The sequence below is a fragment of the Bos grunniens genome, chromosome 17 (genome assembly GCF_055505025.1).
Source record: "Bos grunniens cultivar Pamir isolate PY7600 chromosome 17, Bosgru_T2T1.0, whole genome shotgun sequence".
NCBI classification, from domain to species: domain Eukaryota; kingdom Metazoa; phylum Chordata; class Mammalia; order Artiodactyla; family Bovidae; genus Bos; species Bos grunniens.
In genome coordinates, this window is record NC_141181.1 from 69,172,139 (window position 1) to 69,187,615 (window position 15,477).

At 56.0% G+C, this 15,477-nt stretch overlaps 1 protein-coding gene across 21 annotated transcripts in view; it reads right to left on the reverse strand.

Annotated features, from left to right (window-relative positions):
* The window catches only part of ASCC2 (activating signal cointegrator 1 complex subunit 2), a 35,913-nt gene that overhangs the window by 7,636 nt on the left and 12,800 nt on the right, over nucleotides 1-15,477 (reverse strand). For 9 of the 21 annotated variants that reach the window (XM_086348649.1, XM_086348648.1, XM_086348650.1 and 6 more), the window contains 10 exons: nucleotides 11,989-12,056; nucleotides 10,867-10,977; nucleotides 9,885-9,997; nucleotides 5,865-5,939; nucleotides 5,331-5,438; nucleotides 5,014-5,082; nucleotides 4,648-4,722; nucleotides 3,168-3,339; nucleotides 1,680-1,894; nucleotides 623-742 (listed from right to left, as the gene is read on the reverse strand). In XM_086348649.1, the coding sequence (XP_086204775.1) occupies nucleotides 623-742; nucleotides 1,680-1,894; nucleotides 3,168-3,339; nucleotides 4,648-4,722; nucleotides 5,014-5,082; nucleotides 5,331-5,438; nucleotides 5,865-5,939; nucleotides 9,885-9,997; nucleotides 10,867-10,977; nucleotides 11,989-12,056 (1,126 nt within the window). Of the gene's footprint in view, nucleotides 1-622; nucleotides 743-909; nucleotides 988-1,679; nucleotides 1,895-3,167; nucleotides 3,340-4,647; nucleotides 4,723-5,013; nucleotides 5,083-5,330; nucleotides 5,439-5,864; nucleotides 5,940-9,884; nucleotides 9,998-10,866; nucleotides 10,978-11,988; nucleotides 12,057-15,477 lie in introns of all 21 variants that reach the window. The other 12 variants (XM_086348644.1, XM_086348643.1, XM_086348645.1 and 9 more) reach the window with 2 other exon arrangements.

Genomic DNA, 15,477 nt, shown 5'->3' on the forward strand with positions numbered 1-15,477 from the left:
AATCTGTGAGTTCACGGGGCTTGTTTGCCAAGCTGATCAGTGCAAACGCCACGTGGGCAGGGGCCGTGTCTGTTCCACCCCCCACCATGTCCCCAGCACCTTATAAATCCAGGGCCTAGAAGCACCGGGCAAATATTTGTTGAATAAGTGAATAAATCATGAATGGACTTTTCAATGCCAAACAAGTACGAAGGACATAGACCAAAAATAAGTAGAAAGGCCTTCAAATGTAATATACTCATTTGGGCAGAGGCCTTCATTCTCCCGTTGTGTCCCTGGGTGGAGAGGTGCCAGTCAGGGAGCACTGCTGAGGAGCACTCACCAGCTCTCCCACCCGGGGACTCCTCCAAAGATGGGACAAGGGAAGAGGGGCTGGTTTGGCTCTGCTGGCCTTTTGCTGTCAAGGAGGACTCACTAACTCTGCGCACAGGGTTGGAGCCTGAAGCCAGACTGTTAGAGGCCCGGAGCCCGGCTGCAGGGAGCATACTGATCTGGGGTATGGGGGAGCCCCAGGCGGAAGCTCTGTGATCACTTCCATCAAGATGACGGCCCTGGGTTTCTGTCGTCCTCTCTGCACTTGCAGAGTTGGGGTTTCTGGGGCCCCACGGCCCACCGGACTCACCTCCTGCCCTTGTGCACCCGGCTCAGGTCCACCGAGTCCCTGCTGAACACATCAAACTCGTCATTCTGGAAGACGTTGTGACGAGATGTCAGCAGGGGCGTCGGGTCCGGCTTCACCTGTCTGGGGGGTGGCACAGAAATCCATTTCGGGGGGATGCTCCTGCTCCCACGTGCGGTCCGTGAGAGCCTCCGCTCCCCAGCAACAGCCACACCTGGGACACAGGCTAAAAACCTGCCCAAGCCTGCCCCGGCCTGGGGAGGTGGCCGCCCTGCACATGTGCCACTCACACAGGTGTGTTCCCGACAGCCCTGCAAGACAGAGGTCACTTGAGCTCGGTTTTTTTCTTTTTGCTTTGGTGCCTTCACCTGTAAAATGGGCACATGGAGGCTGAGGAGTTGGTTCAAAGGCAGAGCTAGCTTCGTTCTGGAAGTTATTCACTCATTCATTCAACAAACAACATTTATTCATGGAAGAAACATCTATTTACTCTCATTCCTGTTGCCCCTGGGGGCTTTAGGGAAGCAGTGGGCCCAACTCAGGAAGGGTGGGTGTGGGGGAATTCCCTGATAGTCCAAGGGTTGGGACTCCACACTCTCACTGCCGAGGGCCCTGGTTCAATCCCTGCTCAGGGAACCAAGATCCTGCAAGCTGCGGTCAAAAAAGCCCCAAAAAACAAAGGAAAAGAAGGGTGGGTATGAAGGAAGTGAGAAGCTTGGCTGTGCTCCCTCAGTGACCAGGCAGGCAGCAACATCAGAGCTCAGAGGGCTGTAACCCCTCAGTTGCCCCCCGCACCCCATCTCCCAGGAGGTGGAGCAGGGAGGCCCAGCGGTGCCCACTCTGCGCTGCAGGGGGCATGCGAGGACCTCTGGGGGCCTGAGGTTTCTGTTTCCCCAAAGAGGACGTTAGCTTCCGTGGCTGGGAACTGCCACTGTGGGGAAGTACCAAGTACGGGACACATGAGAAAGAGGAGTGGGAGGCAGAGGAGATGGGAAGGGCCCTGACGAGGACCCCGGGGCAGTCTGGGCACCGCGAGCTTCCTCCCACCCACTGCTCCTACCTGTCCAGGCCGCGGTCCAGTTGGCTGAGGGTGGGGGCCAGCCGCCCTTCCAGGATGTTGTTGATCACCTGCTCGGGGTCGTAGCTGTAGTGCTCCAGGCAGGCCAGGATGAAGCCCTCGCCGAGGTCCGGCAGCAGGTCCTTCACTTGGGAGATGAGCGAGTCCAGCTCCACACCGCACACAGTGGGGCCCGGGGCTGCGGCTGCCCCCAGGCACTGCGGAAGAGACAGAGGGGATGCCTGGGCTGGGCTGGGGACAAGCCCCAAACAGCACTGGTCTCAGAGTCAGGCGACCTGGTCTGAGTCCCAGCCCTGCCCCTCCTGGCTGAGGGACCTTAGCCAAGTCTCTTAAGTCTCTCTGAGCCTCCATGTCCTTCTGTGTGAAGGGTGAGATACGGCTTAACAGCTGAGCTGCTGCTTCTGGCTGTGTGACCTTGGGCAGGGCACTTAACCTCTCTGAACCTCAGTTTCCTCCTCATAAAGCCCCCAGACTACACCTACTTCACGGGGTTGTTTTCAAATGGTTCAAAGAGACGATACACAAAAAGTGCAGTGCACAGAGCCTGGTGTGGACGAGGCTGTCCACAAGCGGCCGTGGCTTCTGGGAGCCAGCCCCTTTCCCCCTCTGACAGCCTGACGACTGAGGTCAGAGGGGAACAGCAACCGCTGGAGCTGGCTGATGTGGAGAAGTGCCCCTTTGGCTCGGAATGGGTTAATTTTTTCAGCTTTTCAATTAAAGAAATTCACAAATCAAAAAAACAATAATAAAACTCCTCTGTGTCTGAGGCAAGAAGCCAAATGGGGAAAAGGTGGTGGGGAGGGAACCACCAATCTCCAAGGGCCTGGGACAGTGGGCACGGGGCCTGGGGCCTAACAGAAGGACAGCAGCGTCTGGCAACGGGGCATGGGGGCCGATCACTCACTCCTCGTGGCAGCTCTGAGCACCCACGTGGAGACAGGGACCCTGCCACCCCCCCTTTACAGGGGAGGAACCAGGGCTCACGTGAGGGACATGCCTAAGGGCTCAGAGCTGGCAGGTGGCAGAATCAGGGTACACCCCTGAGCGGCCTGACCCCAGAGACTGTGTCATCTTAATTCCCATGTCACGCTGCCTCCCGACACGGAGGAGAGAGCCCTGGGTCAGTGGCCAATCAGGAGGATCACAGAGGTGGCGATGCTGGGTTCTGGCCACGTCCGGAGCGACAGCACCAGCTCAGCGGCTTCCCCTGTTTAGAGGTGCGCGCCGATGGAGAGCTCGTGTGGAAAAAGCTCCCGTGCTTCACCTTGTGGGGGGAACTGAGGACCTGACAGCTAAGCGCCTTGCCTACCTCACAGGCCGCCCAGCTCGCCCTCGGCTCAGAACCCTCCAAGGGCAGCGTGGAGCAGGCCGGCGGCTCAGAAGCTGTCAACCCCAAAACAAACCCTTTTCCTCGCGGGAACACAGAAGGGAGGTCTCCCGCTGCCCCGGCCAGTCCCATCCGTCACACACCTCCTCCTCCTGGGGGAGTGAGGACGGCCCGCTGAGCACCTCTGCCTCCGCCCCGACCCCGTTAGGGTTCTCGGCCGTGGCCGAGTCTCTGGCACGCGTGGCCTTCTTCCGGTCCACCCCTTCCCAGGCACTCTCCACCGCCTGGAGGATGTAGGCGGTCCGTGTCTCGTCCCTGGGAGGACGGGTTAAGGAGTCTCTCTTCACAGCCCTCTCTCCACCCCTCACTGCATGGCTGAGGCCAGGGGCCACCTGGGCTGCACCCCACGGGCACTGCGGGCTCCTGGGCTGCCTGGGGAAACGGGCCAGCCCATGGCTGCACGAGCCTTAAAAGCCAGTACCCGCGCTCTGCAGAGAGCAACTCTGCGTAAGGGCAGGGCCAGGGTCTGGCAGCCGGGGGTCCTGGGACAAGGACCCCTCAGGAGGAGGGCCCGGCGGGGGCACTGCCACCAGGCATCCTGTGCAACCTGTTGTGGGCTTTCTGCAAAAGCTGGGGGCCCACAGGGTGTCCCTGAGGCCGGACTGAGCAACCTACCCCAGCCGTCCAAATGGCCCGCAGGCCCATTCCTCCCGGCCCCTTGTCCCTCTCCAGTACCCCGGGGGCTGCCAAGTCAGACGCTGGGTAGTTGCTCTAGACTCTTTCACTCTACTTTCTTCAAAAAAAAAAAATTAATTAATTAATTAGGCTCTGCCAGGTCTTAGTTGCAGCACTCGGGATCTTTGGTCTTTAGTTACCGTGTGTGGGATCTAGCTCCCTGACCAGGGATCGAACCTGGGTCCCCTGCATTGGGACCACGGAGTCTTAACCACTGGGCCACCAGGCAAGTCCCTCCCTCAGGCTGCTTCTAACCCAAGCGCCCACCACCTGAAGTCTGAGACTGACAAGGTCAACCCCCGCTTCACATCCTTCCAGGTCTCCCAGCACCTGCAGGGCTCACCCCAAACTCCTCAGCAAGGGCCACCCCAGGGCTCATCTGCCACGGCCAAACCCGGCCCCCACCAGACCCCTGCGCCTCAGCGCCTGCAGGCTGCACACAACGTCTGTGGGCTCAACACTGTGCCCCGGGGAACACTTAGTTCAGGGCGTGGCCATCTCCTATTCCTCGCACTACTCTCAACCTGGGTTTCACTTCTGTATGGCACCCCCTCCTCCCCTTGACTCCCCTGCCTCTGAGTGACACTCTCGCTGCCTGTTTGCTTATCTGTCTCCCATCCTGCGTGAGGTCTCCGAGGGCAGGGCTGAGTCCCTCTTGGTCACACAGGCCCAGACGCTCAGCAAAGACCAGGGAAAGGAGGGCTATGTGTACCCCGAGGATCAGAGCAGTCTTCTCCTCCCAAAACAGGGGAAGCTGGCTCCCACGTGTTCTGGGGCTAAACGGTCCCTCCACATCTCTGGGTCCAATCTGGTCAGGACCCAGGACCCAGGACCCAGGACCCAGGACCCAGGGCCGGGCCCACCCCGGGGGCCGCTGTGGAAGGATACAGGGCGGAGGAGGCCTGCTCCAGAAGGCTGACATCATCGGCCACGGGGAAGAGTGCATCGTAGTCCCGCAGGAACCTGGAGGGGGGCGGGAGTCAGAGGTGTGGTGCGGCGGGGTGTGGGGGAGCGGGAGTCAGAAGGGTGGTGCGGCAGGAGGGGGGCGGGAGTCAGAGGGGTGGTGAGGCGGGGGCGGGACTTAGAGGGTGGCGGGCACACCAGGCTGGTTTGCCACTCCCCGTGTCTGCTGCCCAACCACAAACACCAAAAGCTTAGCTCGTGGTGAGCACAAGGCAGGGGCTCTATTACGGAAGGCTTCTCCTGGGGCTGGTGGGATGACCGGGCCCCCTCCCGCTGCTACTCCCAGCTCACCTCTTCTCCTGCAGCAAGGAGCTGAAGATCTGAAGGAAGTCTTCGATGAAGCCCTGAATGTTGTCACAGCTGGAACAGGACACAGAGAAGAGGATGAGCTCACTCCCTCCAGACAGGCTTGGCTCCTTCCCCACCCGCCCCACCCCTCTGCGGCCTCCCTCTGCCACTCGAGGAAAGAGGCATTCTTCCCGGTTTCCCATCTTTGCTGGGCAACCCTGGGGCAGGGGAGGGAGCCCCGTGCAATGAGGGCAGCACCCCGGCGGGGCTTGGGGAGGGGGCTCTCCCGCCTGGGTGGGCAGAGGATCCCAAACGCCCACCTGTTTTCCAGGACTGGGAGGAGGCAGGTCTGATTCAGGAGGATGTGGAGAATCTCCAGTAGCTTCTTCTTGGAATGGGAGAGCCTCTGCCACAGATCACCTAGCAGCCTTAGAGGCCAGAAAGAAAAGTAGATCTGAGAGGCAGAAAGGCGCCAGGGGAGCTTCTTCACAGCCTTTGCAGGTGCCCCCCACCTCACCCTCCATCCCGGAGGGGCTGAGAAAGCCTCAGTTCGCTGCTGATAGCAGCTGGCAAAGGGCGACAGGCTCTGAGAGGCTGGCTGGTTCCAGGGCCACCTGTCAGCTCAGATGGTGGCTCAGGAACCAGCGGGTTCATAAGAGTCTGGAGCAACAGCTGAGGGGGAAAGGCTTCCTTGCTGCCAGGAGGCTGCTAGGTAGGGAGGGAAGCACTAGCTGAATTTGCGGGGCCTCTCGTCCCTGGCCCTTGACCGTTGACATAGAGAAGCAGGTGCCGATGCCCAGGACGGGTGGGCTGGGGCTCTCTCACAACAGCCCTCAGTTTTGTCCCCGCCTCACTTGCTGTCTTCAAGCCTCCTCTTCTTAATTGCAGACTCCAGTTCGGGAATGGCTATTTCGTAAAAGGAAGCTAGCCTGCAATGACACACACAGGGTAAAAGGCTGGATTAGTTCAGAAATCTCACACTTAGAAAAATCAAAGCACGCTCAAGGGAGCAGGAGGGCACATTTCTTCCTGCCAGGTTGTCCCCAAGACAAGTTTCTCCCTCAGCCTGGATTGCTCCGCTGTGGCTGGTCCTAGGAATAGCCTGGTGGGCAGTGACCTGGAGCTCGCCCCCTGCTCAGATGGGAATCCAAGATCCAGAGGGGCTCGTTCTCACAGAGCAATGAGCGGGCCACCCAGGATGCAGCAAGCTTTGAGGAATAGGTACAAGGTGACTTTCTTCTTGCTCAGAAACTGCCAGCAGCTCCCTACCTCCTATGATATCAGAGTGAAACTCCTCTCTCTGGTGCATCTGTACCCGGTACAGCCCAGCCAAGCTGGCTTCTCACCTCAGTAACCTCACAGCCACCTGTCCTCAACTCAGACTTAAACTCTCCATCCCCTAAATTAGGAGATTGAGATTAACATATACATACTATTACACGTGAAAGAGGTAACTAATAATGACCTACTGGACAGCACAGGGAGCCCTACCCAATGTTCTGTAACAACCTAGATGAGAAAAGAATCTGAAAAAGAATGGACACACATAGACTTTGTTGTTGTTGTTTAGTTGCTAAGTTGTCCGACTCTTTGCAACCCCACAGCCCATTGCCTGCCAGGCTCCTCTGTCCATGGGATTTTCCAGGCAAGAATACTGGAGTGGGTTGCAATTTCCTTCTCCAGGAAATCTTCCCAACCACTTGTGTCTCCTTCATTGGCAGGCAGATTCTTCCCTGCTGAGCCACCAGGGAAGCCTATATATATGTATATGTATATGTGTGTGTGTGTGTATACATATGTATGTGTGTGTATATATATCTGATTCACTTTGCTGTACACTTGACACTAACAGACCACTGTAAATCAACTATACTCCAATAAAAAAAAACACACAAAACCCAACTCTCCATCCTAGCCACATGTTTCCTGACCATAAGCTCACCCTGTGACCATTCCTCTCTGGAACCAGACACACAGCACTCAGAAGATGCTGTTCTTACACCTTAAAATGCAGCTACCTCTCTTCATGGCATGAGTCTATCTCTGAACATCTTAAGTTCCCAAAGCCAGAAAAGCAGCTGATTTCCTAGGACTGAGCTGAATCTGCAGCAGCAGATGTAATGTACCCTGTAAATATTCGTCTGTCGATCGCTGGCTCCTGGCAACTTTTTCCTGGTGTGGGGCTGTCCGTAGACGTGGGTAGGCAGGCCAAAAGAGGCGGGGCTTTTGAGGCCCACAGCGTGGCACCCAGAAGACAGAGAGGACAGTTTGGCTCAGAGTCAGGCGTTGCCATGATACACTGCTGGTGAAAGGGTAAATTGAAACAGCCCCTATGGAGGGTGATTTGGCGAAATCCGTGAAAATTTCAAATGCATGTACCATCTGTTCCTGCAATTCTACTTCTAGGAATTTATTCCTCAGATATAGTTCTAAAGGTACACAATGACCTAGGTGCACGGTTAGCCTTCATGGCAATGTTTTTTTTTGGTAATAGCAAACAGTTGGAAAAAACCTAAAGTGCCATCTCTGGGGTCTGGGGTCCCCCACAATGGAGTTCTACACAGAGATACCAAAGGCTGAAGGTGGTTCATGCACAGATATGCATTAAATTTAAAAGTAAAATGCCTACAGCACATATAGCATTCATAATGTACCAGCACGTATGCCTGCACAGTCATGTCCAGCTCTTTGCAATTGCAGGAACTGCAGCCTGCCAGGCTCCTCTGTCCATGGGATTTTTCAGGCAAGACGCTGGACTGGATTGCCATTTCCTCCTCCAGGGGATCTCCCTGACCCAGGGATTTAGCCCGCATCTCCTGAGTTCCCAGCATTGGCAGGTGGATTCTTTACCACTGAGTCACCTGGGATGCCCAATATGCCAGTATATGAAATACTAAAAAGAGGAGGGAGGTAGATAATGTGTTTATTTGCTTATATGTGCATATTTACATGCATATCTTTGGAAAATTCCACAAAAAAACTAACCCAATGGTTGTGTGTGAGGAACAGAAGTGGAGAAGGGGGAGAGGGAGACTTTTCAAATGTGTGTTTTATACACCCTGTGAATATATTATTTGTTCATAAAATTAAAGGACAGAAAGAGAGGAAGGTGGAGAAGGCTGCTCAGAGAGATTAGCTGGAGGGTGTCTGGTGAGGTAACCCCTTGCCTGGAGCCATGGGGGGGACCAAGGCCTTTGCTCAGCACACCTTCCTGGCCTCCAGCACAGTTGGAACAGGCTGAGCCGGCCTCAGGCTATTTGTGGGTCTGAGGCAGCATCTCTTGCCAAAGGCAGGGTCACTCGCAGTCAAAAGTGTTTTCCTTTCTTGCTCCTCACCCTGAGGTGGGTGGAGCTGCAGCCCTGCTCCAGGGGTGGTTGTTGTTCAGTGCCTAAGTCGAGTCTGACTGTTTGTGACCCCATGGACTGCAGCACACCAGGCTCCCCTGTCCTTCACCGTCTCCTGGAGTTTACTCAAACTCATGTCCATTGTGATGCCTTCCAGGTACCTCTTGGGAAACTCAGCTCTTCCGGCAAGGACCCTCCCACCATCTCCAGAGACCCTTTCCAAGGCCATCTGTGCCCCATTTGGGAAGATGCTTTCGCAAAATGGGAAAGTGCTCATGGTGAATGAAAATAAGCCTAAGAACAGCCTGATTGTTCAGAGTGATTTTCATTTCCTACCTCTGGGGAGTTCCCAGGTTTCCAGTTTGCCATGAGGTAAATACCTTTTTAAAAATTGTGACAACATTTTTAAAAGTCCTGTCCCCACCCTTTTCTTCTGGGGACAGTGTGGATTGGCGCTTTTTTCTAACATTCTCCGGGAGGCTGAGCAATCCTCACGTCTGATTTTCAAGAGCTCAGGGGACCCGGTGGGCTCAGGGCGCCAGCTGCCATCTCTGGCACGTGTCTGCGCTAGATAAATGTTTTGTGGAATAGCTGGGCAAATGACCCAATGGACAGAGGGCTGGGGGGATGGAGTTGGATAGCTCCCAGAATGGCGGGGGGAGATGCCTGGCAAGAACAGCTGGAGGCCACTGAGAGCAGGACAGGCCCCCACCCCCCACAGTTGCCGGGCAACAAGCCAGTTACCAGCTTCCGTCCCGGCACCCCTTTCTCACTGCCCAAGGAACGGATGCCCACATGGCTAGGTGGGCAAAGAGGGTCTTTCTCCCTCCCCTGTATCCCCCTCCTGGTCTTTCTGCATCACAGCAGGATCTTTCTATGACTTCTTTGGATAGAAGCCTCCAGGGTCCCTCCTGCCTCCACGATAAAGGCCCCACTCCCTGCCAACACACAGCACACGGCAAGTCTGACTTCCCTGGGGCCGATTCTTGTGGTCGCCTGCTCCCCAAGCCCACTCCCCCACTCATACCCCCCATCATACTGCACTGCACAGCTTTCTACATCATCTGGGCCACCGCAGGCTTTCTCTGCCAGGCAGGTTGCTGTTCATTCTTAAGGTCTCATCTAAGCGTCACCCTGAAACAGTCTCTTATTCCTCCAGACAGAGCAGTGCTCCCTCGTCTGCATTCCTGGTGCGGCCCCACCAGCTGGCCCCACGTGGACGCACCTCTGCTTGCGTGCGCGCCTCCCCACACTGGAGGCCGAAGTCTGCAGCCTGAGCCTCCTCAGCCTCTGGCACTCCCGTGCCCACCCATGCTGGGGGCTCTGCAGCAGACTGGGTCTGAACGGAAACTGCCCCGCCCTTGGATGGCGTTTTTCTCCCTCCCCTACCCTGCTCTTAGCCCCTCCAGTAAAAGTCATTCTCAAATGCAGCCTCCACGCAGGTGGGTGCTGGAAGAGGGGGCCCGGCAGGTTCTGAGCGTCCAGTAAATATTGGCTGAATGTGGATGTGAATAACTGCAACTGCTGTACCTGTAACAGAAGTCGTGTTTCTGGAAGGTCGGACAAGCCAGAGGGAAGATGTCCAGAAAGGCCCAGAGGGTGGTGCAAGTGTCACAAAGGTAGAGGACGACGTCCTTTAACTCCTGTCAGGCCAGAGGAAAAACACCGCATTAGTCTCCCCCAGGGACAGCCCTGCAGAGGGTCTGAGGCAAAGCGGACAGAGCCCAGGGTCCCCCTCAGGTCTGCCTGCCGCAGCTCCAGAGGACGCATGCCCAGGGAGGTCTAGGGTGACCTCTCGCTCCAGGTTAATACGATTCTTTCTTTGAAGCTGAAGGAGAACCCATCCCTGAATCTGAAAACAGTGCCGGAGGTCCCACACAGAAATTACACCCCAGGGAGGCCAGGACACCCAGCCCCCACGCGCCATCGGGTCTGGAGAGCGTGTTGGGCTCCCTGATTCTCCCAACAGCTCAAACAAGAGGCTGGGCTGCAGGTCAGATCTCCACTTTACAGATAAGGGAACTTATCTGAGGTTCACGGGGCAACATGCCCTGTTCCCACGGCACTCACTGTGCCCTTTTCTGGAACGCTTGTTTAAGGCCTGCTTTCCCACGACCGCGCAAGCTTCAGGAGGGCAGCCCACCGCACCCTCGGCCCTGCTCTAACTCCCGTGCTAACACAGGCGTCTGCTTCTGTAACCACTTGGGCCTCACAGCCCAGCCTGGGGGCCTGGCATGTGCTTGGGGGCTCCTCGGGGCATGCTGGTGCCATGAATGAATGGCCCCATGAGTAATGCACCCAGGAACCCGTCCAGCTGAACTAAGCGAAGGCTAAACCTCCAAGCTGTTCCCTCCGCAACTCCATAAATGAAGCAAGAAAGCCTGCTGAAATGTCCTAAAGCCTGTGTGACGGGACGACCCGCCTGCGGGGTGGGGTGAGGGGCTGTGAGCAGCGGGGAAGCTCCAGGCCTTCTCTTGGCCAGAAAGAAGCCGGGCTGAAGGGCCAAGCTCACCGGGAGAGGCATGTCACTGGGGGTGAGCCGGCCTCTCTCCTCGAGCTTCTGGGGTGTGGCACTGGCCCCGTCCCCGCGCAGACCACAGTGCTGGAGGATATTGCTGAAGACCTGTGAACACAAGAGGTGACTCTCTCACATCCCATTGAACCGGCAGCGGGGACCCCCGTCCTGCAGTGAGAGACTGGTGACGCCAGCACTGCCTTGGAATCTTCAGGATATATGCTGGTGCCCCTGGGACATCAGGTGAGACAGTGACCTTCTCAGTGACCGTCTCAGAATGGAACTTGTGTCAAAAGGGAATCATGGGGACGTCCTTCCCGCAGGACTGTGGTGAGGATAATGACGAAATGTATGTAAACCCCGTGGATGTGACCCGGATCGGCTGGACAAGTGTATGGGGATGGATATTTAAGAGATACAGTCAGCAACGTGTATTTTTGGATGCCCAGGGCAAGGCGATTTATAGGAACTGTATTGAACAAAAGACAAATCAATAGTGAGGCGAAAACAGAGCCCATTGTGGGTTGCACCACGTTTAAGCTGGAGGAGGAAATGGCAACCCACTCCAGTATTCTTGCCTAGGAAATCCCATGGACAGAGTCTGAGCCTGGTGGGCTACAGTCCATGGTGTTGCAAAGAGTCGGACATGCTTATCTCCTGGTGGCGGGATTACGGAGGAAGATTAACCTTCTTCTTCTACTTATTTATTTATTTTTTGGAATTTTCAAAGTTTCTACAATGAGCATTATTTCATAAAAATGATTCTATGAGGCTTTAGAGCTCAGACTTGAGAAACGTACAGGGGTATCCTCAGGGGCAGATGGCTGTTGACAGACAACACAGAATGCACCCCAAGCTCCTTCCATATGAGTGCTGGACAGCCCTTAGATTTCAGTCCTGTTCAAGAGGGGAAAGGACAAATTTGAAGGAATGAAGTGAGGGGTAGAACACAGCGATGGTCTCAGGATGTGTCTGGTGTGGAGAGGTGGGGAGAGTTCTCCCAGACTCTTGCAGGAAAGAAGAGCAACATCTCCAGGTAGGAGAAGGGCCTGCCTGCCCTCATTCCCCCACCCTCCCCCATCCCCCCACCCTCCCCAGGGCAGGGCGAAGAGCTGGTACCTGAAGGATGGTGGGCATGGTTTCGTCCAGGTCATTGTAGTAACTTGGCTGCTGGATAAAGATGTTCCCTGAAAAGGGAAGAAAGGTAGGAATTGGGGAAAGACGTGGGGGTGGACAGGATGGAAGACAAGTTCCACATGGCTGCCAGCATGTTCTGTGACCTTTCGCCCCTCTCTTGAGCTTGCCTGCACCAGAGCAGTCCTGGCCCCGGGCCCTGCTGGCACAGAGTTCTGGCCCAGCCTAGAAACTTCCCCAGGGTGAGGGAAGGGCCTCGCCTCAGTACAATTTAACCTTTTAAGCACCTCTGCCCTGTGAATTACGTAAAAGACCCACCCGCCCTGGTCAAACCAGCTCACCCTGCCGTCCCCGGGGAATGATCACACTTGGGCACCATGCCTTGTATGACAGTGTTGGCTTTGTAAATGGGAATGAGTCATCCAGGAAAGCTAGGAGACGTGATCTCTTTGGCCAAGAAACCTGGGTGCTACAGTCCAGGGGTCCTGCAAGGCCAATTCTGGAGAAATTCTCTAGAAATTCTCTCACCCTCTGCTTTTGAACCTGCTGGCCATACACAGCCCTTCTCCACGGTGAGAGAGAGGCTGGCCAAAGACATTGGGGGGAGGTTTACCACACACGTGCAGTTATTCCCAGAAAACGAAGCCCCTCCCCAAGTGTGCATTGCTGTTGAGTCCCTCAGTCATGCAATCCCATGGACTGTAGCCCTCCAGGCTCCTCTGTCCATGGGATTTCCCAGGCAAGAATACTGGAGTGGGTTGCCATTCCCTTCTCTAGGGGATCTTCCTGCCCCAGGGATCGAACCCCTGTCTCCCGTGTTGCTGGCGGACCCTTTACCATTGAGCCGCCAGGGAAGCCCCGAGTGTTTACTGCTGCTGTGAGTGTGGTGGTTAGAGTACAGGGTCACTGGGACAGAAACCAAGTGTTCCGGCTGCCCAACACGGAGGGGGAGAGGATCACTGCTCGCGAGCGGCAGGACCGTGCAAAATGGCACCGCCTCAAAAAGGGGCCTGGCTTCCTCATCCCACTGTGATCCTGGCACCGAAGGCTGGCTGGCTGTCAGGATGTTCTGAGTCCTAGGTGTCCTCCGTCCTTGGGCAGGGCTGTCCTTGGCTGCCTTCAACATAACCCTGCAGCCCTCACCCCATCCTGGAGGGCTTGAAAATGAATGAGATCAGAGGCCATATGGTGCTGGGTGAGTAAGTGAGTCACTAGGTGGCTGGACTTTCTCTAAATGCTTTTCTGCAGGCCACTTGGTCCTGGGATTCCAGAAAGTGTTACTGGCAGGAGCTTGCTTGGTGTCTCCCACTCCAGATGGGTGCTGACCCCTCAGCCTGTGAAGGAAGTTCTCCCTGACCATCTGCGCCCACCTCCTGCTCCTGACGAGCAGGGAGTGAGTGACCGAGCTGTCTTCCTCTGATCTTCCTCATTGAACCTTCCTAGCAATATCCTCAAGGTCAAGTTCAAACTCCTGACTGTGGCACGAAGGGCCTGCAAGATCTGGCTTCTGCTGGCATCTCCCGCCACCCTCTCCCATCCCTTGAATTGCATTCTTCCCTCACACCATCCTCAGCCTCACAGAATGAAGCTGCCCCTCCCCTCTGCCTGCAGTGACCTCCCAGCGCCGAGTCCACCAGAAGGCAGGTGTCCCAGTTGTCGGGAGTAGGCCTCCTCCCACAATCCCCAGGCCATATGGTGGTGCCCACCACACCCGGAGTGCCAGGCATGGGGGAAGGCACTGTCTCAGGATCCTCCTCACTCTGAGGCCTGAGTAACAGGGATGCTCTAAGAGCGTCAAAATAGATCACATTTCACAGTCTACCCTCGGGCTCTTCGGAGCCTCTTTCTTCTCCTTTAACTGATCCCAATGACAGGGAAGATCTGACTTTTGATCTCCTAAAGAAATCATTAAAAAGCCAAAGCAATGGCACCTGTCCTCAGACTGAAGTAGTTCAGAAACCCAGGGTGGATGCGAGGTATGGCTAAAGAGACCAGGGCTATCCTCTGCAGGGTCAAGGTCTCACAGCCTAACTGAAAGGCCCAGCTTTCACAATTACACTCGCTGATTCACAACACCAGCCTTGGGGTTAAAAAAAAAAGTGGGAGGTGGGGACAGGGGCCTGGGCTTCTGCCCAAAGGACAGTCGGCCAGTTCCTGTGCTCCGCCCCGTCTCCTTTGCCAACCCCCTTCTTCCAGCTGATCTGCCTTGCTCAAGAGCTTCTGCAGCAGAGAAAGCAGAGGCTGCCCTACACTGTGCCTCCTGTCTTCTGCTCAAGGGCTTGGGAAGAGACCTAATGCGTGTGTTGGAGGGTGTGGAGAAGGGGCCTGCAGACTGACAGGCAGACAGACAGACACGCATGCAATCAGAAGGGGCACCTGATGCCTGATCCTGCCATCTTGTCTGTGAACCAGATTCCGTGAGCCAAAGACAGTGCTTCCCTTGGTAAACCGATTTCAGATTCTTAATCTGGGGATGAGAACATTCTTTAACAGCTCAAAATCTATGAGGCGCTAGGTCTTCCTGGAGACAAGCTTTCGTCTGATTCTCAGAGGAGTCAAGTGACCCGAAAGATTGGAACCCTGGCAGCAGGCGGAGCTCTCTTGCTCCAGCCTCACCTGTCTGCGGCCAGACGGCCTCTTCTCCTGGGTCCCTGGAGCAGTTGACGGCCTCCAGACCCAGTGCTGACCTTGCCTCTACTCACAGCGCACACCCCCCGCCTCCTGCTTCCCAACCCCAGTTCACTCCCTCCAGCCAACCTCATGAAGCCCCATCGACTCTCCTCTCGGATGTCCTTTTCCACCCAGGCTCTCCCCTTCCAGCCCACACTGAAGCCCGGCCTCCTCCATGGCCTCCTATCAGCACCCTCCCCACCCGCGTGCTGCCAGATTGACCGTGTCAGCGGATGGCTCCCCGCCCTGCTCCGTGCCCCCAGAGGCTCCCACGGCCTCGTCACAATACGAGCTCACACTTACCGAGTGTCTGTAACTTGCCAGGCTCTGTGCTGCGCCCCACCTCATATTCACAACCCACAACCATCCTACAGGCTGGATGGATCATCAGTCTTCCCTTTCTTCAGATGAGAAGACTCAGGCTTAGAGCGGCCAACTGCCCGAGTCAAAGGGACACAGCCCGGAATACAGCTATGGACTGGGGAGTTCGACTCCAGGGCCTTCCCTTTTAGCCACCGAGCAATGTACCCTTCCTCAGGTCCCTGGCTCGGAGCTCTCCCTGCCCCCTGAACAATCTGATGCCAGCTTCTTCCCCTGACCCCACGCTCCCTCCCAGAATGCCCTGCTCCAACTAGACTGGCCTGATAATTGTTTCTCTAACTGTGCTGCTTCTGTGTACGCACCCCATCCTCTTATTCTAGAGTATAATTATTAACGGTCTTTTCCCTTAACTGATGATCAGGCCAATGATTAGACCTGAATGAGAAACCAGAGATTGTGCCAGTGAAAAAGCTGGATGTGAAA